General features: G+C 46.3%; 2 protein-coding genes and 1 long non-coding RNA gene across 10 annotated transcripts in view; 1 reads left to right on the top strand and 2 right to left on the bottom strand.

The window, feature by feature from the left end:
* Nucleotides 1-11686, bottom strand: part of ZNF76 (zinc finger protein 76) — a 34311-nt gene extending 22625 nt beyond the window's left edge. For 4 of the 7 annotated variants that reach the window (XM_081828061.1, XM_081828060.1, XM_081828062.1 and 1 more), the window contains exon 1: nucleotides 11382-11685. The gene's annotated coding sequence lies outside the window, so the exon portion shown is untranslated. Of the gene's footprint in view, nucleotides 1-11381 lie in introns of all 7 variants that reach the window. The other 3 variants (XM_081828064.1, XM_081828058.1, XM_081828059.1) reach the window with 3 other exon arrangements.
* A 102-nt stretch (nucleotides 11687-11788) lies between these two features.
* The window catches only part of LOC145722989 (uncharacterized), a 52191-nt gene continuing 38228 nt past the window's right edge, over nucleotides 11789-25751 (top strand). Inside the window, exon 1 of the long non-coding RNA XR_014147623.1 lies at nucleotides 11789-12163. This is a non-coding gene — a long non-coding RNA (uncharacterized LOC145722989). The remainder of the gene's footprint in view (nucleotides 12164-25751) is intronic.
* Nucleotides 20415-25751, bottom strand: part of SCUBE3 (signal peptide, CUB domain and EGF like domain containing 3) — a 33050-nt gene continuing 27713 nt past the window's right edge. For both annotated transcript variants that reach the window (XM_081828051.1, XM_081828052.1), the window contains 7 exons: nucleotides 25610-25751; nucleotides 25239-25406; nucleotides 24561-24722; nucleotides 23914-24111; nucleotides 23273-23425; nucleotides 23069-23148; nucleotides 20415-21406 (listed from right to left, as the gene is read on the bottom strand). The exon at nucleotides 25610-25751 is cut by the window's right edge and continues 296 nt beyond it. In XM_081828051.1, the coding sequence (XP_081684177.1) occupies nucleotides 21257-21406; nucleotides 23069-23148; nucleotides 23273-23425; nucleotides 23914-24111; nucleotides 24561-24722; nucleotides 25239-25406; nucleotides 25610-25751 (1053 nt within the window). In that variant the 3' untranslated portion in view covers nucleotides 20415-21256. The remainder of the gene's footprint in view (nucleotides 21407-23068; nucleotides 23149-23272; nucleotides 23426-23913; nucleotides 24112-24560; nucleotides 24723-25238; nucleotides 25407-25609) is intronic.

The raw sequence follows: 25751 nt of genomic DNA, 5'->3' as shown, positions 1-25751 counted from the left end.
ATATTAAAAACACATGCAACCTAAACGTACACTTAAAAATGGTTAAGACAGTGAATTTTATGTTACGTGTATTTTACCACAATAAAAAAAACTGGGTGGAAAAAAAGAAACACACAGACACATATAAACTTCCAAGAAGAGTATCAAATTCTCACTGGACAAATAAGGCTAGAGTATGAATTCATGCAAGAAAAACACTAGTAGTAAATAAATAATTCAAAAAAGGTTTACTCTCATTAGTAATTAAAGTAGAAGACAAAATAATCATGGTGGTATTATACTTATCCCATTACCATAAATCAAAGTAAAAATATTAACATCCAACAGACAATGAGATACAACTACACACCTATCACAATAGCCCAAATCCAAAACAGTGATAACACTAAATGCTGGCAAGGATGTGGAAGAACAGAACTTTCATTTGTTGCTGGTGGGGATGCAAAATGGTACTGTGGAAGGCAGTCTGGCTGTTTCTTACAAAATTAAACAGTCTTACCAAATGATCCAGCATTCCTACTCCTAAATGGGTTGAAAACTTACGTCCACAGAAAACCTGCACATGGATGTTTATAGCAGCTTTATTCCTAATTGCCAAAAGCTGGAAGCAACTAAGATGTCCTTCAATAAACAAACTGTGGTACATCCAGACAATGGAATATATTTCGGTGATAAAAAGAAATGAGCTGGGCGCCTGGGTGGCTCAGTCGGTTGGGCGACTGCCTTCGGCTCGGGTCATGATCCCAGGGTCCTGGGATCACTGGGATCAGGTCCCACATCGGGCTCCCTGCTCTGCAGGGAGCCTGCTTCTCCTTCTCCCCCTCCCCCTGCTGGTGTTCCCTCTCTCGCTGTGTCTCTCTCTGTCAAATAAATAAATAAAATCTTTAAAAAAAAAAAAAAAAGAAACGAGCTATTAAGTCATGAAAAGACATGGAAGAAACTTACATGCATTTTGCTAAGTGGAAGAAGCCAATCTGAAAAGGCTACACACAGTATGGTTCCAACTATATGACTTCTGGAAAAGGCAAAACTATAGAGACAAGAATATCAGTGGTTGCCAAGGATGTGGGGGTGGGAGAGGAGGGAGGCACAGATGGAGCGCAGGGCATTTTTAGGTCAGTGAAACGGTTCTGTAATGGTGGACATATACCTGACATTATGTATTTGTCAAAACCCATAGAATATACAGCACAAAGAGTGAACCATAACGTAAACTATGAACTTTAGTTAATAATAATGTATTAATATTGGTTCATCAATTGTAGCAAATACACCACACCAATGCAAGATGTTAGTAATAGGGAAAACCAGGAACTGGGGAGGGAAGGGGGGCAAATGGGAATCTGCATTTCCTTTTTTTTTTTAAATTATTTTTTTAAAAAGATTTTATTTATTTATGTATTTGTCAGAGAGAGAGAGCACAAGCAGAGGGAGCGGCAGGCAGAGGGAGAAGCAGGGTCCCCACTGAGCAAGGAGCCTGATGCGGGACTTGTTCCCAGTACCCTGGGATCATGACCTGAACTGAAGGCAGACGCTTAACCAACTGAGCCACCCAGGCATCCCTCTTTCTTTTTTTTTTTTTAAGATTTTATTTATTTGAGAGAAAACGAGTGAGACCATGAGCCAGGGGAGGGGCAGAAGGAGAGGGAGAAGCAGACTCTCCGCTGAGCAGGGAGGCCAATGCAGGGTTTGATCCCAGGAACCTGGGATCATGACAGAAGGCAGATGTTTAACCGACTGAGCCACCCAGGTGCCCCAGGAACTCTCTGCATTTTCTATTCAATTTTTCTATAAACCTAAAAATGCTCTAAGAAATAAAGTCTGTTAATTAAAAAAAAAAAAATCCAACCATCGATGTTGGCAAAGCCAGGAGGCAGGCACAAACGGGCATTGCAGACAGCGCTAGAGACTGCTCCAGGCTTTCCAGAGGACAAACCATCAATTCTTAACCCCACCGGGGAAGGCTCAGGATCTGAGATCTAAGAATCTCATCTTCATAATTCATTCCACAAAAAGAATGCACAGAAAATATAGCTACTTGCACAGGGTGCTTGTTTAAGCCTTTGGGACAAGAACCATGAAGCCCATCTGGATGAATGGAGGAAAGTGAACAAACGAACACTAAGTGAAACAAGACATAAGGTTGAACACTCATCCAGTTTCAACTTGCAGACACCTTAACTCCAAGTGAGGTGAGAACGAAAGAGGCCAAAAAGAGATGAGCAGGTGCGCTAAAAGGAAGGGGTGTAACCTTTAAAAAAGATAAAGTCACTGAGATGAAAAGAAACCAGCTGAGAGGTACTTCTCTAGTGGACACCAAACGCATTTGCTTGGTTACCAGCTCCTCCTTCTTGGGGTCTCCCTTTATTCCCCCACAGCCCTCCCATCACTAGCTGCACCTCGTCCCTGCCAAGTCCTGCAGGAAAAGACATCTATTTCTCCTTTAATTCATGCTAGTCTAAAGACTGAGGTAGGGAACTTCTTCCTCTAGGATTTTCCTTTCTTCTAACCACGAGAGGTCTGGTGGCTATCTTTTTACATGTGGTATTCCTCATACTGGGCTGTGTTGGGCTTTGTATGTCTTGAGGAATAGAGTGTCAAGGTGGGGTCCCATTATTCAGTATGCTATGTTGATCTGTAGGTGATCTGTATATATTTTTTAAAGATTTTATTTATTTATTTGACAGAAAGCAAGAGAGTACAAGCAGGTGGAGCAGCAGAGGGAGAGGGAGAGGGAGAAGCAGGCTCCCCACTGAGCAGAGAGCCCGATGGAGGGCTCGATCCCAGGACCCTGGGATCATGACCTGAGCCGAAGGCAGACGCTTAACCGACTAAGCCACCCAGGGGCCCTGGTGATTTGTTTATTTTTAACTCAGACCAATGTCTATGAGGCTGTGGGGGAAACACGCAGAGTCTTCCATTGCTGGGGAAGTACACATTGGTACGAGCTCTATGTAGGGCAATTTGGCAGTACTGATCAAAAGTACAAATGTACCTACCGGCTGACCCAGCAATTTCAGGTCTAGTCTGCAGGAAGACATACACATGTGGAAAATGGCACGGGTCTAAGGTTAGTCATGGCACCCCTGTACGTAGTAATAGCAAAAACATTAAAAGCAGCATAAGTGCCTATCAATATGGAACTTCTATATGATGCAGACATAGGTAAATGAGGAAGGTCCTCCCATATTGACATGCAAAGATCTCCAAAACACATTAAACAAAAAAATGGGAAGGTATAAAACAGTGCTTTCTGTACGCCACCACTGGAATACAAAAATCTGTGGCAAGGGGCGCCTGGGTGGCTCAGTCGGTTAAGCGACTGCCTTCAGCTCAGGTCATGATCCTGGAGTCCCGGGATCGAGTCCCGCATCGGGCTCCCAGCTCGGCGGGGAGTCTGCTTCTCCCTCTGACCCTCCTCCCTCTCATGTTCTCTGTCTCTCGTTCTCTCTCTCTCAAATAAATAAATAAAATCTTTAAAAAAAAAAAATTTGTGGCAAGACGGTCGAGAAATGACTAACTAGGGTTGGCTACAGAAGGGTAACTGAGTGACTGGGGAATAGCAGTGCAAGGTTGACTTTTCACTGAACTTAGGGCTCGTGAATGTCTTATCTATGTTAAAGAAACAAATACAAATACATGAATGAAAGAAGAAAGTCTGAAAGCATGCCTTGCACTCCTTTTGTTGGCTACAAGAATATCTGATTCTCCATTCAGGAGGCAGGGCTAGTTCAGTGCTGACAGCATAGATTTGAGGTTATAGGTTTGTAGCAAAACCACATCTGAAAACTTAGCTTCACAATTCATGGATCATATGGAAAGGTGATCAAGCTGAGCATGAGGCAACAGCGAATCTACCAGGACCTGGGACCATGCTGGCTCTAGCACATGTGGACCTGGCCTGCTCACAAGCGGGGGAGGGGAGTCCGGCTGAGTGGTGGCTGAGCAGGGGCTGCCTTTGTCCCTCCCTGTTTCTGTGGCCTCAGGCAGGACGTCCTAGGTTGAGAGGATGATATTCTCAGAGAGAACTCTGATCTTAGGGACACCCTCCACATCTAAGCCTTAGGTTGGTTCTACAATCTCACAGAGCCTCCATTTCCTTGGTTCTTATCTAACTGCGTGCGTGTCATGCTTTATCAGCTATCCCATGGCAGCGGGGACTTCCAATAAATGCAGTGAGAAACAGTACCAAGCTAGCAAGTTGTATCTGGGCTTCTCGGAGATGAACCATTTACTGAGGGCAAGCTCAGGGTGAACATTAACCCAGAGGCACCAGAAGAAGTGCTCTGATTTCTGGCTGGTGACAGTCTAATGTGCTGTGAGGCTTTGAACATCACATCCAACAGCCCAGATCTTTTTGATTCTGGGCTCTAAGTGAGGAGCCTAAATAGGCCCTGCGCTTCTTACCAGCAAAACAGAGACAACTGCATAGGATCCCTGAGACACTCACGTCGACACCCATTTCTCTACCTTGACTGAGAGCGCTGCCAAGGCAAGAGGCATCTGAGGTTTTGTCAGTAGCTTAAGGCCACTGGTTAAAGACAAAGGCTTTAGCTGGACTTGGATTATAGCTCAGTGGTTTTATTTCACTCACCAGGACAAAATTTAATTTTCATTCCATTAAATGAAAGATGATGATTACGTATCCACTCTAAACAAATTTTGTGGGTGACCTGTCAATGAAGATGGGCTATATCCTATACTCTTGTTTAGCTGGTCAGAGACTCTCCTTACAATATAAACACTGAGATCTAAATGACACAAGGATAAACATGGCACAGCGACTGTGCTTCCAGATGCAGTGAGGGGATTACTCTGCCACAGTATGTGTCCTCCTTAAATCGGACTCTTATGGGGGGAAAATAACACACTCCTACTTGCTTATAACTTACGTTGCTTGAGAGCATGTGTTTTGGTGTAATCAGCATCTAACAAAGAATGTGTCTCCAGATACTAAATGAATAATACCATTAGATCACATAGCTAACCGAGCTCTTTAGCTCAAATCTGAATCCGAAATCAGCTCCACTTACTGTGAATGAGCTCTAATGGAAACTCCTGAGGCCAGATTTGAAACCATCTACTACAGAACTAGGAGCTCCTGAAGAGAAGATCCTAGCAGAGGAATAAATCTTGAAAGAATGAAGGAGGGAAGAAACTGAGTCCCACCACCCCAGCTCTTCCCCAGCCCCACCACGTTTCCTCGCTTGGGATATCATCTTGCCTCGTCTCTGACATCCACGTTCACTTTTCTCCAAGACCCAGGTCAAGCACAGGCTTTCCCTGGCTAATGTCACACCAGACCACCAGACTCTGGCCTGTTTTCTCTGTACTTAGCAGCCAAGCTGCACCAGGGAGCTAGTCTGTAGTGTTCCACGAGGGCACGGATGCATCTTCTGTGTCCAGCACTCACTGGGTGTTACTTTAGCGAAGGAAGGAATCTTACACTGCTACCTGGTGTAGGGCTCAGCAGTTTTCAAAATGCTCTCAGATATACAGATACGTTATCTTGTTGACTCCGAGCACTAATTCATTGACTCTCACAATGGGTGTGGGCTGAGAAAAGGGTTCATTTCTAGTCTAATGCCGTCACTTCACAGATGAAGATCTGGAGGCCAGAGCTGTGGAACGGAGTTCCAAAGGATCACGCAGCTAGCTGGTGGCAAGCCAGGCCTCACACCTGAACTGCCCGTATTCTTCCACTGTACTGCCCCGTCTCTTGCTCAGGAATAGTGTTCTTTCAGCTCTCAGGTGAGCAGAAATTTACACGTCTCATAGACTTGTCTATCTAGCTGCTTATGCAACATCTCCGTGTCCCCAAACACCTGAAACTTGACACATTCGCAAGTGAACTCCTTATCCATCCCTTCTCGCACCCTGCCCCCTCCTCCAGGCCCCCCTCTTTCAGTAAATGGTAACTCCATCCTTCAGTTGCTCAGGCCAAAAATGAGGGAGCCATCCTCAACTTCTCTATTTCTTTCACATGTCATATCCAATCCATCAGCAGATCCTGCTGGCACCTCTTTCAAAATATAACCAGAATCCAACCACTTCTCACTCTTCCACTGCTTTAACTTTGGGTCCAAGCCATCAGCTTCCCTTGCCTGGGTTCTTACAGTAGCCTCCTAACCGGCTTCCCTCCTTCCACTCTTGCTTGCCTTCTTGTTATTCTCACCAAAGCAGCCAGAATGATCCTGAATGTCAGATCATGTCACTTATCTGTTTAGAACCCTCCAATGGCTCCTCTCTCATGCTGCACAATAAAATCCTGACATGACCTGCCACCAAACCACTCCCACCCCCACATCTCCTGCTCTGTTTCCCCTCTCTTACTCTACTGCAGCCAGACTGGCTGGCGTCTTTGTGTTCCTCGAATATAGAATATACGAGGCATACTCCTGCTCTGGAGCCTTGGCACTTGCTGTTCCCTCTGACTGGAATATATTTCCCCCAGATATACTCTTGACTCACTGCTTAACTTCTTACAGGTTTTTGCTCAAATGCTACCTTTTCAATGAGAACTTCCTTAACCACCATATTTAAAATTTAACACCCTGACTTCTGGTTCTTTCTCCCTTCTCTGGTCAATTTTCTTTTTTCTTTTAAAGAATTTTTATTTATTTGAGAGAGAGAGAATGAGAGAGAGAGCATGAGAGGGGGGAGGGTCAGAGGGAGAAGCAGACTTCCCGCCGAGCAGGGAGCCCAATGCAGGATTTGATCCTGGGATTCCAGGATCATGACCTGAGCCGAAGGCAGTCACTTAACCAACTGAGCCACCCAGGCGTCCTCTGCTCAATTTTCTCAACATTCATTTTACTTGTTTGTTTATTGTATGTCTCACCCCCACGGTGAGCTCCTTAAGTCCCAGAACTTTGTCTTATTCACTGCTCTATCTCCAGGTACTAGAAAAGTACCTGGTCTCTAGCAGAAAGTCAGCAAACATTTGTGGAATGAATGAATGAATGAATGAATGAGGGAATGAATGAACACCCATATCTTTAAGATCTTCCAGTAATCTGAAGGCCTTAGGCCGAAAGGAGACGACCCTAGTGAGACCTAGCTCTGGTCTCTACTTCACCTCCCACCCTCCATACTGCTTCACCTTCTCAGGTTCAGGGCAATAGGTACTTGCTGCCAGCATGTTACAATTTCTGGGCCACTGGTACAAAATTCTGCTGGGTGCTAATTTTTGTATTTAGTATCCTGCTATCTCACAAACAGAAGAGGTCAGGGATAGGTTAAACTAAATATACTGCTTAACCTAGATAATAGTACTGACTCAGTAACATTTGTGTTGAGGTGTTTTCCAAGGAACATTGCTAAGTTTGCACTTGTTCATCTACCTTTTTTTTTTAACTTCCATTATGGATTTCAAACATATGCAAAACTAGAAATAGTGTTAACGCGTCCTATGAACCTATTACCCAACTTCAACATTTTGCCAATTTGATTTCTCCTATCCCCTGGTGGTCTTTGCAACCCCCAGTAAATATTTCATCTGGCTGTTTTCTTGAGAACTGGTCTGTCTATAACAGACCCTGGCTTTGTTACCATTGTGTTCTAGCAACTAGGGCAACCAATCCATCTAGTCTTACCAGATATATGGTAAAAATGAGCACTCACGCCCATTCCCCCAGCCGACTAATGAGTGAAAAAGGAAGTGTCTAAATTCCAGACTGTTTAAATCAAGGGACTTGCCCATTACTCGTCTGCAGGGATTTGGGGATGTGGGGGTTGTTGTGGCTACAAAAAGAACACAGACGCGAGCTGTTTTTACTTGTTTGTACCTGATGCAGAATTTCTGAGTGAGTTCATTCAATTCAGTCAGTATTTACGGACTACCTCAGAATATAAGGGACCAGATTAAGATGATAGAAGATAAAGAAAACTCTGTTCTCAAGATCACTGTGGGGTTGGGGAGTGGTGAGAAGTACACAAATAACTAAGATCCATGGCAGAATATGCTCTGTGCCCTAAGAAAGGTTAAGCAAGCATAAGGCAAAAGCTTCTTTCAAAAATCAATTTGTAGGGGCGCCTGGGTGGCTCAGTCGTTAAGCGTCTGCCTTCGGCTCAGGTCATGATCCCAGGGTCCTGGGATTGAGCCCCGCATCGGGCTCCCTGCTCAGCAGGAAGCCTGCTTCTCCCTCTCCCACTCCCCCTGCTTGTGTTCCCTCTCTCGCTGTGTCTCTCTCTGTCAAATAAATAAATAAAATCTTAAAAAAAAAAAATCAATTTGTACACCCCAGGGCTTACCCCTTCCTTAACTCTAGGTCTGCCCTCTGGTATTATTTATTGCTATACAGCCAATAAGAACATTATAGGAGACCTGGGAATTTGGTGACCCACAGAGTAAACTTTGGGATGTGGATCTTTAATGTCACATTTTGCTATTCACCATCCAGTGTTGCGGTGGGAGAGAACTGGAAAGTCCTCCCAGAGCTTGGAAAACAATGGGGCTAATTCAATGCCAGCAGAAGCTAACATCCAAAGCATTCTACCCTGAGGGCATATACAACAAGCAGCTTCAGCTACAGGGGAGGATCGAAGAGGATCATGGGAGTGTGTCAAGAAGACGAGGCTATATCAATTCAGAAAGATTTCCAAGATCTCCTTGCTACCTAAAGGAGAGTGATCTTGGTGATCTATGATCAGAAGTTCCTAGAAAAGAGTGTAGTTCTTTGGACAAACCAAAGAGGTCAGTGAGGTTTGGCCAGACAGTGTATGTATGAAGGTAGGAGAGCTGAGAGTGGCAGGGCCATTCACAGGGCCCTGGAGTTAGATGCACAGAAGAGTGGAAAAAAGGAGAGAGTTGGGATGAGAGGGACATTTGCATCATAATCTATGTTACCAAAATTGGTGAGGTGAGGATGGCTGGGAGAAAAATAAGAGGAAGGACAGGAAAAGGCACTGTGAGAAGGGGCAGGGATGCAGGGAGAGGAAAAAGGGGGAAGACAATTCTGGTTTGAAAAGGAGCTCACTGATGACAAGGAGGATGCCACGGGATCCGGGAATATGGGAGGCAGGATCTTTTAGGAATCTGTGAAGAACGTGAAGAGGAGGGATCTTAGAATGGGAGGGTATACGGGTTCATGTTGGGATGGAAAGGGCTTATTTCACTGAAGCTGGGGGAAGGAAGTCACTAGATAAAGAGCTAATCAGATGAAGGCTCTGGGTAACAGGACTTGGCTGAGGATGGTAGAAGGGAGGCAGCTAGAACACTGAGAAGAGACTGAAAATAGGAAATCATACGAGGAAAGACTACTGGGCCAGAGGGTTTTAGAGTGTCTGAACTCCTGGCACGGAAGGGACTTAGCAGGATAAGTGGGTTTGGGGTAAAGTGCCTATGAGGTGGCAGCCCCTTTAGGGTGAGTGACATCATGGAGTGAGGGCTGTGAGAGGATGTGTGGACAGAAGATGGAGAGAGGTATTAAGGTGCAGGGGTCTCAGGGCACGTGGGGTGGAAAGTCATGAACAATGGGTTAAGGAAGTCACTAAGCCATGGGGCAAAGAGTAACAGAAACCTTGGGGGTCATGGTATGAATTAATGTTGGGCTTAGGAATCATTTGAAAGTAAGGAACAAGGGGCTCAGGGTGACCTGGAAAACTGCAGGTTTGGGAGTGAGAGGTAGTGGAGCAAGTGGGTTTTGAAGACTGTGGACTCAAATACTCACTCTGCTACTTATCTGCTTCAGGTTCTTTATTTATTTGAAACCAAACCAAACCAATAGAAATGGGAAATGGTGGTGGATATAGTAATAATCACCTCTTGGGGTTGTCGAAAGGTAAATTTAATCTATACACATAAAGCATGGCACACAGTAGGTGCTCAGCCAATCATAATTAAAGAGGGATGAGATAAAGAATCAGAGAAGGAGGAGGCCACAGCAGAGATAAGAGGATGGGGATTCCAAGAGCTCAGGGGTAGAAAAGCAATGTAACGCATGGACCCTGTCTTGTCTGTTGAATCCCTAGCACCCGGGACAGAGTAAGACCCATAGGAGCTTCAGTTTGTATTTAAGGGTTCCCATGGGCCAGGCATGGTGCCGAGTGCTTTGTATGCACCATCTCAGGCAAGATTATTACCCTACCTTAGCAAAGGTGGAGGCTGAGGGTTCAGACAGGCTAAATGGTATGAAGAGCCAGAATCAGACCAGAACCGAGGTCTCTTATCACATCAATGGCCCTAGCTGAAGAGCTCTGCTATCCTGCTTTGCCAACATGTTAACTGATGGGGCCTGGTCAAGGGAAATGGGTATGGAATATTAAGAGTGTAGAGGGTCATGGGAGTGAGGGAGTAAAGTTCATGAAGCAAGTGGACCCTGAGGTGAGTTTACTAGAGTACACTTCTAGCGAGGGTACAAAAATGATTGCAAACAAATATCATCTTGACTGAGAACTGCAGAATTTCACAGCTGGAAGGAAACTCTCAGATCACTTAACCCAGCCTTATCACAATACAGATGACAAGCTGAGGCCCAGTGAGGAAGGGACCTGTCCCAGGTTTCCAAAGCACAACGGTGGCAGAGCTGGGACTTGGGTCTGGGATCACACACTCAATCCAGAATTCTTTGATGCCTCCAACTACTACTACTTCATATTCATCTCTACATCTTCCTGGGCACCAGCATGGTGCTAGGGCACGTCTAAGTCATGTGCTAATTGACACTGAGGGGCTGAGGGTGCAGAGAGGGATGTCGGTGGGGGTGACTTTAGGATGAAGGGGGGAGCATGGAATGAGGATCATGAGGTTACAGGGCAAAGAAGGGATTACTAGATATTGGGGGTTATGTAGATGACTGGGTGGGAAACTACTGGAGTAGGGCTTAAGAGTTACCAGGAAAGGTTTGAGGGGAGTCACCAAGTTTGTGGGCGAACACAGGATAGAACCGTGGGAGTTACCGGACCAATGGGGTCATTGAGAAGGTTGGGGGGTCACCTAGGAGGGGTGTGGGGGTCTCGGGTCTTGAAGTCACTAGATTAGAACTGAGGTAGTCACTGGGTTGATGGGTCCCTGGGCAGAGCTGGGGAAATTCCTGGGTTGGCAGATTCAATGAATAAGAATTGAGGATTACCTGGCAAGATTTTAGGGTCAGTGGGTGGGGTGTAGGTCACAGAGGTGGAGGCGGGCGTGGGGTTTGGGAGCCGGGGTGGGGTTTAGAAGTCATGGGGGAGGAGTCGCAGGGCGGAAAGAAGGGGCAGGGATGGGGGCCGGGGGCCGGGGCCCCGGGTGGGGGAGGGGTCAGGTCGCCGTCTAGCCGCCCGGACGCTGGGCTAGGGCCAGAGGAGGGTGGGCACGCCGGGCTCGGGACCTTCCCGGGGCCCTGCGCCCGCCCGGCCTCCCACCTGGGCACGGTGGACCCACTCTTCCCGCAGCCACCAACCTGACAGCCCCCGAGGGCGACTCCGCCGACAGACCGCCATGCACCGGGCCCCGCCACCAGCGCCGGCCCCGCAACCCGCCTGCGCCATAGCCCGCCCGCCCGCGCGCTGCTTGCCTCGCGCGATATCCAGGTTCCAGGGCTGCCGCACTTTCCTCTCCTCGCAGCGCGCCTCTACCGGGCCCCGGAACCCGTATAGAAAATACAGGGCACGCTCCACCCCGCACCCCCAGTTGCCGCGGCAGCCGTCCTACTTATCCAGGTTCCCGGGCCCCTGGAGCCCAGGCGGCCGGGCTCTGAACCGTGCCCCTCCGAGCCCCGCCCCGCCCCCCGGCCGGGTGACGCACGGCCCGCGAGGCCGAGCGCCCGGGGAGGGCGTGATGACGTCACGACGCCCCGGTCAGGGCCTGGGCGCGGCTGGCGAGCCGGGTCGTCGCTATAGCAATGGGGAGCCGCCACCTGTATCCTCCGAGGGACTCCGTCCACCTGAGGCCTGAGGCGGCAGCGGGGAGGAGCCCGAGGCCCCGAGGGCTCCATGCTGTCTCGTCGGCTGCCTGCGGGCGAAAAGGGCGCTCCAGGAGCCGGGGAGGACAGGAGGGTTAGGTTGTGAGGGAAGCCGTTCCCGCGGGTCCCACTGCCCGCACTGGGGCTGCGGACCTTCTCCTTGGGGTTCAGAGCCCGGGGGCTTCCTCCTGCGCCTAACCGCCCCGAAGCGCCTTACTGGGCGCAGTCCGCAGGCACTGCCTACGATCTTCGAACCAGCCCCCTGAAGGCAGCAATTGCAGGTATTACTAGCTCCGTCTCGAAAAGGACGTCCCTGAGGAGCCGTGAGGGACTTGCCTCTCTAGGGAGGGCTCCCTGACGGCCCCGGCGGGTTCTCTCACTCTCATTCCCCCCTCAGCCCCGCCCGCAGCCTTAAAACCAGCTACTCCCCACTGTAGGCTCGCCTGGGGTGAGCAAAAGCAAGCCCTTTTGCCATTTCCCCCCTCCCGGGACGGAAGGGCTAGCTGGGGGAATTTGCAGAAATCCAAGGGAAAATTAAAAGGGAGTGAGCTTTTCGTAAAGCATTAAAAATAACTGAGAGGAGTTAGATAAGGAACTGGTAAAGGTTGCTTCTTAGGAGAGGAATTGGGTGCCTGGAGGAATGAGGTGAGAAACTTTTCCCTCTCTGTCCTTTTAGACTAACCTTTTTTTTTTTTTAAAGATTTTATTTATTTATTTGAGAGAGAGAGAATGAGAGAGAGCACATGAGAGGGGGGAGAGTCAGAGGGAGAAGCAGACTCCCCGCCGAGCAGGGAGCCCGATGCGGGACTCGATCCAGGGACTCCAGGATCATGACCTGAGCCGAAGGCAGTCGCTTAACCAACTGAGCCACCCAGGCGCCCTAACCTTTTTTTTTTTTTGGTATCCTCCCTCCCCTCACCCCAAAAAATTTAACTTAAAAAAAAAAGAATTTCCAAAGGAAGTATTCCGATAAAATAGAAACATTTACAAAGTACAGGGTTTGGGGCCTATGGTAGCTAACGATGCTATTGAGGACACTGACAGCCTCTTACCTCGCCTGTCGGAACAGCTTAACCAGAAAGCGCGCTTTTTAGTTTTAGGCATCCCCTCTTGCCTGTCTTATTTGTTTTGACACATCCTTTCCAGAGGTGGGACTGGGGCCAGAGTTGTCTTCAGGTTCTCTGTTTCAGTGGGCAGCGAGTGACAGTTGATGGCCCATGCTTATGGTTAATAATTGAGCCTTTCTATACCTCCTGGTATAGAAATAAACAGCCTGACCACTGTGGTGCCCTTTCTGTTCCTCTGTGGTGGAAGTTTGACAAGTTATTTTACGTACCTGCAGAGAGAATAAATAGCATGTCCTGTAGCATAAACTCCTGGTTAGAAATAGAGCAGGGAATAGAACTCAGGTTGTCCTAGTTTGTCTCCTTACCACCTTTTTCCATAATAAAAAATACATTTGTCCTTTCTCACATTCCATGCATATCTTAATCTGATTGGCTAATCACCTCTCCTATTACACAATGAACAAAAACTCTGGGCAATCAGTGTGTGACTTTGAAGTAATAAGATTTTGACAGTCGGTAATTTCAGGTACTCAGGAGAACTGGTGAAGAACATATTTTGGAGTGGACGGTTGAAGGTCATTTCTAGCAGCTTGTGTTCTGCCTTTGAGCCCCACCCTGACAATATACCACCATACAGGCTAGTGGTCTTTTTTTTTTTTTTTGAAGATTTTATTTATTTATTTATTTGAGAGAGAGAGCACAAGTGGAGGCAGGGGCAGAGGGAGAGGGACAAGCCACCTCCCCGCTGAGCAGGGTGCTTGATGTGGGGTTCGATCCAAGGACTCTGGGATCCTGATCTGAGCTGAAGGCGGACGCTTAACTGACTGAGCCACCCGGGCGCCCCTAGGCTAGTGGTCTTAGGACATTTTTAAAAAATGGAATCTATAAAAGAATTTGAAAGGACTGTATAACCCCTTGTTCATTTAAAAGTTGGTATCTAACACAAATTTAAGTACTTGTAGAAGATATAATTTCTGAGTTATTGTAATTTTAACATTTTAAACTAAAACCCTTCTGTAACTCTTTAATTGTATCCAGTGGACTCCAAATACCCTAAATATTTGATGCCCACCATCATCTATTTAAAAATATGTGAACAAGCCCTTTAGCAGAAATTTTATATGGTTCCCTTTCTTCTTGAACTCCTAATTCCATTCACTTCCCCTACAGAACTGTATCCTAATTAGTGTATTTGTATGTTTTAAAGACTTTCATTGATCACTGTCACACTTCTTTGCAACAAGAATGAGTATAAATTTAAGTTTATTGCCTGTGACCATAGGCTTTAATTGTTAAAAAGTTTCTTTTGAATTGAATTGTCATTACCGTTATTACTGGTACACAATTTATTAAAAAAACATTACATGTTTTTATAACTTGTGAAACCTAAAAAGTACAATCTTTATTGAAAATGCATCCCTTGGGGTGCCTGGCTGGCTCAGTCAAGAGCATGCGACTCTTGATCTTGGGGTCGTTAGTTCGAGCCCCATATTAGGTGTAGAGATTACTTAAATGAATAAATAAAAACTTAAAAAAAGAAAAAGAAAATGCATCCCTTAATGAGAAATACGGTATTTCTTAATTAGTTCAGGTTTTCATGGATGAGTTCAGGTATTCAGACCTAATGGTAGAAGGAGATAAGGTGCAATAGCCATTCTCTGTTTTTTATTTTTACAGACATAAGCATTGAGAAACCTTGTTCATGTAGGAATTGGGAAAGGAAGAGATTTGTTACAGCATTAGTCCTTGAGGCTTTGAACTACTCCTAAATTACACGCCAATAATCACAAGGTGTTCTATTACCAAATAATATTCTCAAGTACTATCAAATAGAGTCCTTTAATTTTATTAAAAACAAAGAATTGGAAACCACTGAACTTGCAAAAGGATTTGTCATCTAGTCATTAGAGTCTCAGTTTCAGTCTTATAAAAATTACTGTTAGTTACCTGTTACCTTTTCACTCAGAGGCACCTTGTTAATCAGAGACTGATTTTCATACTCTTTTACCAACACAATTTTTTTTGATAAAATTCTTTTATCATTACGTTTTCAGGATCTTTTTGTGAAAATATTGAAGTGCGGATTCACTTCAGTATGGAAAACACCTACCATTTGTGGAATTAGCAAAGCCAATCTTCTTTCAAACCAATTAGCTAAATCAGACTTACTTTCTGTTAGGAAAAAGTCTGACTTTATTCTTCAATTCAAATAAATATGTTAATATTTGTTTTAAAGAATATTGTAAAAAATCATTGGGAAATAAGTTACTAGTTGTAACTTATAAAATACTAAAAATCAGTCATGATTAAAATTATATAGAGTTAATATTAACATTACAAAAACTGTAAAAACAAGATAGTACTATTTCTCATTATATAATTTGGAATAATGCCGTGTAATATGTAGCTAAATCTACTAGTTAATAAATGAGAAGTAGGATCGAAGGCATGTTATCCCCTTGGCAGATATGGATATGTGCTCGTGTTGAATTCTGACGTTTGGCTTTGGGGGACAATTAAATAAGAATCATGTTTAAAAATCAGAAATAACTCCAATTAATTTTTTTAGACTTCATGACAAACTTTTTCTTACATACTTAATAAAAAGGAAAAGTATATTTGCTAGGAAATAATGGATTGAACAGCTAACAAACAATTTGGTTTTACTAGTAGGAGGTAGAAAATAGTAAACATTTTATAAGATGAAATAAGAGAACTGATTGTAATAGGAATATTTTTATATGAATGGAAAAAACAACCCCTCCCTCCTATTCCCCAGGTTTTTATATCCTGGGCCATGGATGAAGATTCAGTGTAGGTGAGGGATATGCCTTTCTTTTTGTAAAGTAGGACAAGGACTATGCTGAAAGAGGAGGTGGAATGGAGTGTGCCTAAGTATCCCGACTGGTTCCCAAACAGATTCGTTTGGGGGAAGATTTCTAATAGAAGTTGAGGATCTGGAAACTTACTTCCTTAAAATGCCCCTCAGATTGATTTCCTTGCCTAGTATCTCTTGGAAGATCTTCACATACCCTTGGAAAGAATTCCTTGGAATGTCTTCATGTGCCCCGTTTTATAAAGACTGATATAAGCAGACTCAACTGTACTGGCCCTGATTATACATTAATCAGGGACAACATCACAAATGTCCTAGGAAGAAGGTGGAAGACTTGGTGTTTTGGAATAAAAGAGGGTTAAGAGATAGAGAGGATGGCCCCAAGCTGATGTAGTCATAATAGTCCTGTATTGGTCCTCGGCTTTGCAGTTCTAGAAACGTGACTTTGTCAGCCCACCAAAGTGTTCATGTTTTGTCACACTAAATCAAACTTACAGGAAGTTTGATTGGAATGCCAGTGAATTAATATATACTCATAGCCACCAGGTAGACTGGATTTTCTCTCCTGTTGAGAAGTGTATGTGGAAAGATCAGTTGTAATCAGAATCTTACCTGAGGAGTATGGGTCTTGAGTATGGCTATTGTTATCAAGCTATGATAGCCTGATGCACGATTCAGGGCATGTAACAGGAGCTCAGTAATTGAGAAATGAATGCACCTATCCTTTATAGATGGTAACAAGGAAGTTTAGGATTCTAGTAGGCCAACCCAACATATTTTTTGATCAGGTAGATTTTGCCTTGTTTCTCTTAAATTGCTATATCATTTGGATATTAGAGCCAATAAAATTTTATGTCAGGGAATTACATAATTGTAACAAGTTTTATCTATCATCTCTGAGCCTAGAAATTGGGACTGTTCATTTGTAAGAGACTGGAGATTGTGTTCCTGTGCCGTATGGTAGTAATGGTCATAGTGGCTAAATGATATTTCAGAATTCTGTTGGGTGGCCAAGAGTGTACTGCCTAAAAAGAACAACTTTGCGTGACTCTCAGTGCTGGTATTTTGCTAGAGTGGGACATCTTAATTAGGGAATCTGTGGCCTGGCTAGATTTGGGGAACTGTACTATAGTGAGGAGAAACAATACCCTAAACTTCCCCTACTCCCTAGATCCCCTGTAGGGGATAATTCTTGATACTGCCTTTAAAAATAGAGAGACAAGCCTTTTCAGGTTCCAAAATCATTAGGAATAAGATGGATACATGAAACAATTTTATAAGTCCTATCTGAAAGCCAGAGGACACTTCGTTTCCAGCTCTAGAATAAACTATTGAGACAGAGGAATAGATGCCAGGCCAAGGAGTTTCATTTAGTATTTTAATAATAATAATAAAAAAAGACAATACAAAATCCAAACATTTCTTTTTACAAGTTCCGATACATTTTTTTCCCCAAGTGCAAAATACTCTATGAACTGCATCATTTACTGTTTATTGTTGATTGTGTAGGAGATGCTTACTATATTGGCAGCAGTGGAAGGCAGATATAAATACAACATTTTGAGATTCTTTTTCTGCATTAAAAAAAGCCTCCCACATGGTAATGATTATTCTCTGAAACTTCAGTTTAACTCACATAGAAGAATAAAGTTTTCGGTTTGTCCAAACTGCTACAATGTGTTGTCTAGATAAGCTGATAACAGAACTGGGGGTTCTATTCTCTCTAATCATATATTTTCTTAAAGGGTTCCTAGTCCAAATAATGGCCCAAGCACAGGGTGTGCTATCTTTGAGACAGGTCCTATTTAAAGATATCCTTGTGTTGTTTGCTTCCACTTTTGTGCTTTAGAAAGAAGCCAAGCAGGTTAACATTATTTTCTGCTTATGGTCAGTTATACTTTGTCTCCCTCCCCCTAATTTGAGCCTGTAATATTGAGGTTAAGCAGCAAATAACAAAGTTTGAATGCTCTATAATGTTTTCTGACATTTTGAGATATGACCTGTCAGTCCACTACAGAGTCCCCTCAGACATGCCTATGGAGAACACTTCTCAGATACAAAAATTTCATTAGGGCCAGAGACCAGGGCCGTATTACTGAACTTGCAGCAACAAATCTGAGCCTCCATTACCTCAAACTAACCCAATCCTCACGAAGTCAGAGCAGTCACAGCTCAGTGTCTTCTTCTGGGGATTTATAGGCCTGGGGTAGGGCAGCTCAAGTCTGGGCTCTGGTCGGTTTTCTCCTGACTGAGAGTTCCCTCGGGGTTTAGGGAATGGACCTGGCCTAATAATACAGAAAGAGGGAGGCAGAGAAGTAAAAAGGGATTGCCATGTTGCTGAGGATTTAAGTGCCTTTCTGATGTGCATCACTTGGTGCTCAGAGTCCTTGCAGAAATGGCTTCCCATTCCCAGACTCAGATCAGGGCAGGTTTTGTACTAAGAGAAATGAAGCCTCACAGTACTGTGGCCCTGTAAACACCCCCATCCTGCAGAGAGGCCTTGGGACTGGTTGATGAAGGGTTCCCATTTACACCATCTACTTCCTTCCTTACACTGGTAAAAACCGTTTTTTCTGTCTGACCTGTAAAAGGCCTAGAGAGTCCCTGAGTGTTGACTCCTCATTCAGTCTACCTAACCCCTGGTTTGATGCCCCAAGACTGGCTTCCTCCATATGTTCAGCAGTAGCTTTGCCTGGATTGTTAACCCCTTACTTGGACGACCTAAACTAATCGTGGTGGACATTAGCAGGTCTTTACCTGCTCACCAAGATCTGTTTTGACATTAGTTAAGAAGCCTAGTGGTCTATACTTCCCATACTGTGGAAATCATTTGCAGTTTCCAGAAACCGTGGAATAAATTACTGGAGGAAATATGTTTATGTGTATGTATGGGGTGACAGGAAAGGAAGAGAGCAAGGAGAAGCCAGACCCTGAAGGTCTAAGTTGGGAGGTACTCTGCTTAGCTTTCTAAGAGAGATGCAATGGTAGGGAGAGAATCAGAAAGTTATCCTAGCTTCTGGTGGAGAATGAGGATGGTCAGAGTGGATTAAAGCAGTTTTCATGGCATTTCCTGGGAAGTGTGGATACTTCTATTAAATGACCATTTTCTTGTATGGAAGCAGCCATGTTGTATCTTTATAGCAGAGCCCTCTCTGACTAAGAGAGACACAGGAAGCCAGACACTCTACTGCCAAGGGCCTGGGTGTTGGCTAATGGAAGTCGGGGGAACTAGCTTTGACCTTGGCTACCTACTGCCTAAGGCTATATTTGGCTGGTGAACGCTACTGATTAGGGAGTGAGGGGATGGTGCAAGCTTCTTTATGTAGTGTCAACTCTCCTGGGGGAGCAATAACCTGGGACAGTCACTTAGAAATGAACCCTAGAAGTTAATTGGTAGCCTTTGATTGAATAGAACTACAGCTTTGGGGGAAATAAAAGGAGCAAATGGAAAATAAATTTATAGGCAGCAGTGGAATGAGGGTAGAATGTGTGCAGGATGTGGGCTTGGGCATGAGCTTGATTCTTCCTTTTGAAAAGCAGTAGTGGAGGAAGCTAGGCTTGAAGTCAACTCCTAGAGGGAATGGCAAACCGGTAGGGGTAGGCAGAGGTCAGGCAAACTTCATGCCTGGATAACTGTCCTATTCTTGGTTCCCATAGCCTTGTCTCTGGCCTCAGGGCCCTGAGTCAGCCCATCCCCAGGGGGTTTGTCCTGATGCTCTTCCATGTGTACACCAGGGGAAAACAGGATGAAGGCAGGGAAAAGATGGAGGCTTTCCCTACTTGGGAGTGGAGAATCACTGACCGATTCCATCGGCCTCTACAGTCGTGAGGTCCATGCTGAATCCATAGAGAGGCACAGGGATGGCAGGATTGGATTAGCAAACACAGGTCCCTCTCCTTCCTGCTCCGTCAAGTCCCCAGAATTACTCTCCTACACATCAGGTGCCTCTGAGCTACAGTTTTGGGTTCTCCCAGCTGAGGGTTCCAGAGGTCTGAATGGCCACTGGTGGGGGAGCAGAGACAGATCAGATGCTCCAGCACTCAAGGTTCATGAGATTCAAAACCTTTTTTCTTCCACTTCAAACATACACTCTTCTTTCTTGGGCAGCTATAAATAGGTTTGTTCTAATAGAGGAAAAAAGAAACAAAAACAAAAAACAAAACCAGAAAACAAAAACCCCTCCCTCTAGACAACATAGGAAGACTCAAAATGATTGCACTTATTAGATGTGGACAGGGTGGGCAGAAGGCTCGCCAAGTGTGCACACATTCCTCTTGCTGCCCACAACCTGGGGCCAGCAAGGTTGTGGGCAGCAAGTGGCTCTGGGCTGGCTGCAGAGCAGGGTCCTCTTTGGTGGAGCCCACAAGCCATCTGGGGCTACAATGGAAAGACAAGTCTGGGGCAAGGCCCAGGCTGGCTTCTGGTCAGCAGCCATGTTTCTTTAAGGACAACACTTAGCAAGGGGAGTAGGGCTCCCCCAGGGAGCACTCAGGTAGGGGTGAGGAGATGGCTGGGCCAGGAAGACAAGAAAGGGGATTAGTGTTTGAGGCTGGCTTCCAATTGTTCTGTAGTCTAGTCCTTTAGATGATACATTTTCTCTTTCTTTCCTTCCTTCCTTTCTTCCTTCCTTCCTTCCTTTTCTTTCTTTCTTTTTTTTCTTCTTTTTTTTTGGTGATGCTTTAAAACCTGGTTTCTGTCCTGCAGAGCTATAGTCTTTCTGTTGGGGGGGTGACAGCGGCACATTCAACATGGTAATGCCTGCTGCTTTTCCTCATTCAGCTGCTGTCCACTAGCCCAGTGCTATGGGCCTTTTGTAAGCCCTCATGGATTGGACCCCAAGCAGATGTGGGGGAAGAAGGAAAGAAGCTGTATAGACAAGAAAGCCAGCTGTGTGGACAGTCCAGGGCTCGAACCATGTGCCCCAGAGTACCAGTGCTGGCATTAAGCCTGTAAGTCAAAGGCTTCTTTGGCAGAACCCTGGGTTGTTAGAATCATCCTGGGGGGCACAGCCAGGGGGCATTTTGGCTCCTGACTAGCAAGGCACAACCCTAAAATGGCAGAAGCCCTTCTTCCCCCACCCCATTCCCCACTTCCTTCATGGGCCTCTAGCACCCTTCCAAGCTGATGAGGCCAGGGATGTGGGCTAGTAAAATGGGCAGTGTGGCTGGGAAGGGGAAGGGGACACTGTTCTTTTACCCCTCAGGGGAAACAGAGCCAGCGCTTAATGGCTTTTCCAGGGAGCATGTAGGAAAAGAGACCACAGTAAGAGAGAGGGAGAAAGAGAGAGGCAGAGAGAGACAGGAAAGGAAGCTAGAGAGACAGAAAGGAAGAGTGCTTTGTCTATAGTGATTTTTTTTTTTCCTCCAAAAAGAAAGAGAGGAGAGAGTTCCTCATCTGGGGATGGGAGCTGCCGGCTCTGAGAGCTAAGGAGTCTGGGGGCTTTAAAACCTGGGTCTTGGGCTTAGGGGCACTATTTGTAGGGCCTCAGGAAGCTGGAAACTTTGGAGCGGAGTAGCTTGATGAAGGATTTTGGCAGCATCTCCTTGTGCTTCTCTGTGTACTTGAAGTAGTTCTGGGGGTGGGCCAGCACCTCAAAGAAGGCCTTGATGAGCTTCTTGTCCTGCAAAGGGTGGCAGGCAGCAATGTCAGCCTCAGCATTGGGGGTGGGAAAGAGGGACACCAGCCTCGACTCAGAAGCAGCCCCTCCTCATGTTGAGTAGGCATGCCCAGAGGTGACCTCTGGATTTCCATCCCACCACCTGTTCCTCGTTTAGAATCTTACAACTCCGTCATTGGCAGCGCCATCCTTCCCTTGCTCATGTCCCAGTCCTTGGAGTCATCCTTGACTCCTCTCTCTTGCCCACAACCACAACAAATCCTGTTGATTACACCTTCAAAATAATATCTGGGGTCTGACCATTTCCCACAGCCTCCACAGCTACCACACTGTCCAGGCCACCATCATCTCTCACTTGGACAACTTGCAATAGCCTCCTACCCTGCTTCCTTGCTCCCTGCTCCCACCTACCCTTGTCCCTCTACAGACTGTTCTCCCCCACAGCAGCCAGAATGACTTTTTTGGTTTTTAATTAGATCATGTCCTTTTGCTATTGAAAACACTTCTCTGGTTTCTTTTTTCATTCAGTAAAGCCCAGTCCCTTGCATGGCCCATGGGCTGAAAGTGATTTGTACGCTGCTCTCTGTCCTCTAGTCCCCCTTGACTTTCTTACTCTGCTGAGCTCTCCTGGCTTCAGGGTTCTCAAACATGCCACACCACTCCCATGCTTCTCAGCTTAAAATGCTCCTTTCCTGATCTTCTAATGGGTAGCCCTTTACCTCATTTAGGTCTCCTCTCAGAGGCCTTTCCTGACCATTCTGTCTGAGACAGCAACATGGCGTGTGGAGAGCCTACTAGGCGCCAGGCACTGTGCACTGAGGCTCAGGTCTTCTGGCTTCTAGGCTAGTATTCTTCCTATGGCATCAGCAGATTTTTAAAATAAGAGACGGGGCTTCTGGCCCCTCATCCCCACTACTTTATGCATTGGAGTTCCACAGCACATCTGAAATAAGGGTTCAGATGCTTTAAAACATGTTCAAAAAGCACTGCTGAAATGATTTTCTTTGTAGTCTGCAAGTTCTAGGAGATTTTTGTCATTGTGTCTCTTATTTTGACGATAATGCAAAAATGATTTTAATAACCATAAAGATAAAATTTGTTCTTGCATTGATAATTTATGAAGGATAATACTGTTGCTAGGACTGTAGCTTCCCAAGTAAGATTTTCTCAAACGGATCCACAGACCCTGGGGGGTCTAGTTCATTCTTTAATGTTGGTAACATTTCTTTTCCTTTAAAACAGGTTGTGCTGAATTAACTCTGAGAAACACTGCTAGATCTGCTCCTTTTCTGTGGGAACTGAGGAGGGAGGCAGGGAAGGGAGGGACTTATGCAGAAGCATCTTTCTGTACCTCATTTCCCCCCTATTTCTTGGTACAAGCCATAGGGGACATTTCATCTCCTCATCTTCTCTTCCTCTTCCCCCACAGTATAAGGTAGTGTGAGGGACCCTGTAGTCAGATGGGCTTGGATGCACTGGGCAAGTTCTATAACTCTGTGCCTTAGTTTTCTTATGTGTAAAGTGGGAATGATGAAAGTACCTATTTCATAGAGCTCTTGTGTATATCAAATGAGAATATTCCTGTAAGCCCTCAGCCTACTGCCTGCACATTGTTACATGCTCATTAAATGCTGGCTATTCTTATTGCTGTGCTCGTTCACTTGCCTTTAAAATCTCCTGGTGGTTTTCAGACGCATAGAGCCGGCCATCTCGAACAATGTCTTCTACTAGCTGCTCATAGTCCTCTGCAAAATCAACCAAGGGGAGCAGTTTACGAGTGGAAACTCTTCCTGCTCCCCCCGCTCCCTCCTAAGACTCATGAGGCTCACCTTTCTCACCCACCTCCCTGGCATTCCTGCCCTTGCTCACCATCATAGGTAACATAGGGGATCTGGAAGCCACGAGCGCTGTTGGCCTCGCTTGTCTTAAAGTTGATCCAAAGCTTCCTGGAGCGGGCCGTGAAAGCAATGGGCCGCTCGTAGGTCTGGCAGGTCTCATAGGTAGTAATGGAGGATGGGGAGGCTGGGAAGGCAAGCAGCAGGTCAGGAGAGCAGCAGGGCAGGCTACCCAAGCCCTCATGGAGGAGGGCCGTGGGGGGAAGGAGTCATGCTGACAGAGGCTCTCCCCTGTGCATGTACCTCCCCCACCCCCAGCATAAACATATCCTCTCCCACTGCCCTCTGCTTGTTCCACAACTCCTCTTTGATGTCCGGGCACTCACAGAGTGTAAGAAATTTGACATTTAAATGAATGGAACAGCAAAAATGCTAGAACAGGAAAGTGACATGTGTAACACTATTGGAGTTCTAATCCCAATGCTGGCTTTCTTAACTCTGCTCTCCACCCAACATAGAGCATTCATTGCTGTTTTCCTTTGTTAGCCTCTCTCGTCCCAAGGCCTCCCTTCTCACTGCCCCAGTTCTTCCTGAACCCATCTTCTCTCTCTCTCTCTCTCTCTCTCCCTCCCAACCAGATTTGCCCTTCCCTGGCCCAGCTCTGCAGCCACCCACAGTTCTTTCTCATGACGAGGACGTCCCCACACTCATCCTCAGATGGCAGGAAGATCTCGGGTACCACGATAAGGATCTTGCGCTTGGGTGGGGGGTTGATGTTCCAGATGCACTCCACGCCAGCTGGGTAGTTGCCTGGGTAGTTGGGGGACTCGATATAGCCAGTGAACTCACCCAGCTCCCCACCACACTGGCGATCTGTATGCAAACCCAGGTGCAAGAAAGAGAGCAAGAAAGAGAAGGGAAGTCAACAGGGAAATGGGTTAGGGATATTGAAGCGTTTTGAAGTGGAAATCAGACACATGTAGATAGCCGCCTTCCTCGTTCATCATCTCTTCTCCAAGTTCTGGGTCCACCTTCCTTCCCGCCCTTTTAGTACCTTCTCATCTCACTTCACCTCTCTGTCTCCCCACTACCTGTGTCCAGGGAGAGAGTGCCATGGGGCCCAGTCCAGCAACGGTCTTGGGATTGAGTGGGTTGGGAGAGGTGGAGGGTGGGTTGGGAGAGGTGGAGGGTGGGACTTTCGTGCCCACCCACTCCCTAGCCTTGCTCCCTGTGGGTTTACTTATCCCACCCCCAACCTCTTCTCATGGCCATTGTTCCCAGGCCTCTCTACGCCCTTTTCCACCGCCTGGCCTGCCACATACTCTTGCACTGGGCCACGCTGGTGGAGCCATCAAAGTCAGTGCTTGTGTTTCCTGGACAGCGGGTGCAGAAGTTCTGACGGAAGTCAGGCTGATAGGAGCCCATGGCACAGCGGATACAGCGATGGATGCTGGTGTTGTAGTAGTGACCAGGGGAGCACTGGACTGCAGGCAAGGGGGAAAGGTAGGAGTTAAGATGGCAGGCAAGTGGGAGTTCTGGGGCATGGGATGAGCAGGACATATTCATCATGGAGAAGCAGGGGACTGAAGATACCCAAGTTCCTTCCAAAGTCCCAGCCTTTCCTAGTCATGCCAGAATTTAAGCCTAGGGAAAAACAAACTTGACAGACTGGTCGGCTACTGTGCCAGTCCTTTTCTTTCAGGCACTGAGCATCGTGCCAAACCTATAGAAACTTATTTGTAGTATTGAGGGGAATATGCTACCCGTTCTCCAAAGCAGAGGAGTAAATGAGACTGTTATTTATTCCCTAATTCCTGGACTTGGGACTGGTGAGGGTCAGGATGTGTCCTCTGAGCAGGACGGTATGGTTGGTCAGGCAGCTGGGCCCTTCCCAGTCTGGGGAAGATGGTGGGGCAACATACTTAGGTTTACTCTGGGGACTTGGAGAGTTTTTGGAAGTAGTTCAAGCTGGGGAGTCTCCAAGTGAGTAGCCCATTCACCTTTGGTGTCACAGTCTTGGAAGGAGATGGCCCCCTCATGCTTGGTGGTGAGGCCCCCACCACATGGGAAGCACAAGGTCCGTCCTGCTTCAGGTTGGTAGGTGCCCCGTGGACATGGCTGGCAGGGCTTGAACCCGTCTACAGAGTATTGGCCAGGTGAGCACTGACCTGCAATGAATCAAGGGCCCAACTCTGATGGGGATGGTCCTGGTCATTCCCACGGATTACCCAGTCTCAGGGACAGAGGCACACAAACTGGATGTTGACGAGGAGAGTGGTCTGGAGCCCGGGCCTGCCCTTGGGAAATCCCATGCCCGTGGGCGTCCCAGTGCCCGCCCTACCCCACTCTGTATTGTTTGTTCCCCTGGCACCTGCACATGTGGTGATGTTGGTGGCTCCGAGAGGCCCGTGGGCATCACTCCCAGGGCAAAGGTCGCAGGAGAGCTGCCCTTCTCTCTCCTGGAAGGTGCCCGCTGGGCATGGCACACACTGCTCCGTCTGGCCGTGGTAATA

Source organism: Leptonychotes weddellii, chromosome 8, assembly GCF_054177405.1.
Source record: "Leptonychotes weddellii isolate Sample4059 chromosome 8, ASM5417740v2, whole genome shotgun sequence".
Lineage (NCBI taxonomy): Eukaryota > Metazoa > Chordata > Mammalia > Carnivora > Phocidae > Leptonychotes > Leptonychotes weddellii.
Note: the sequence above shows the minus strand (reverse complement) of the source record. Positions and strands in the feature narration are given on the sequence as shown.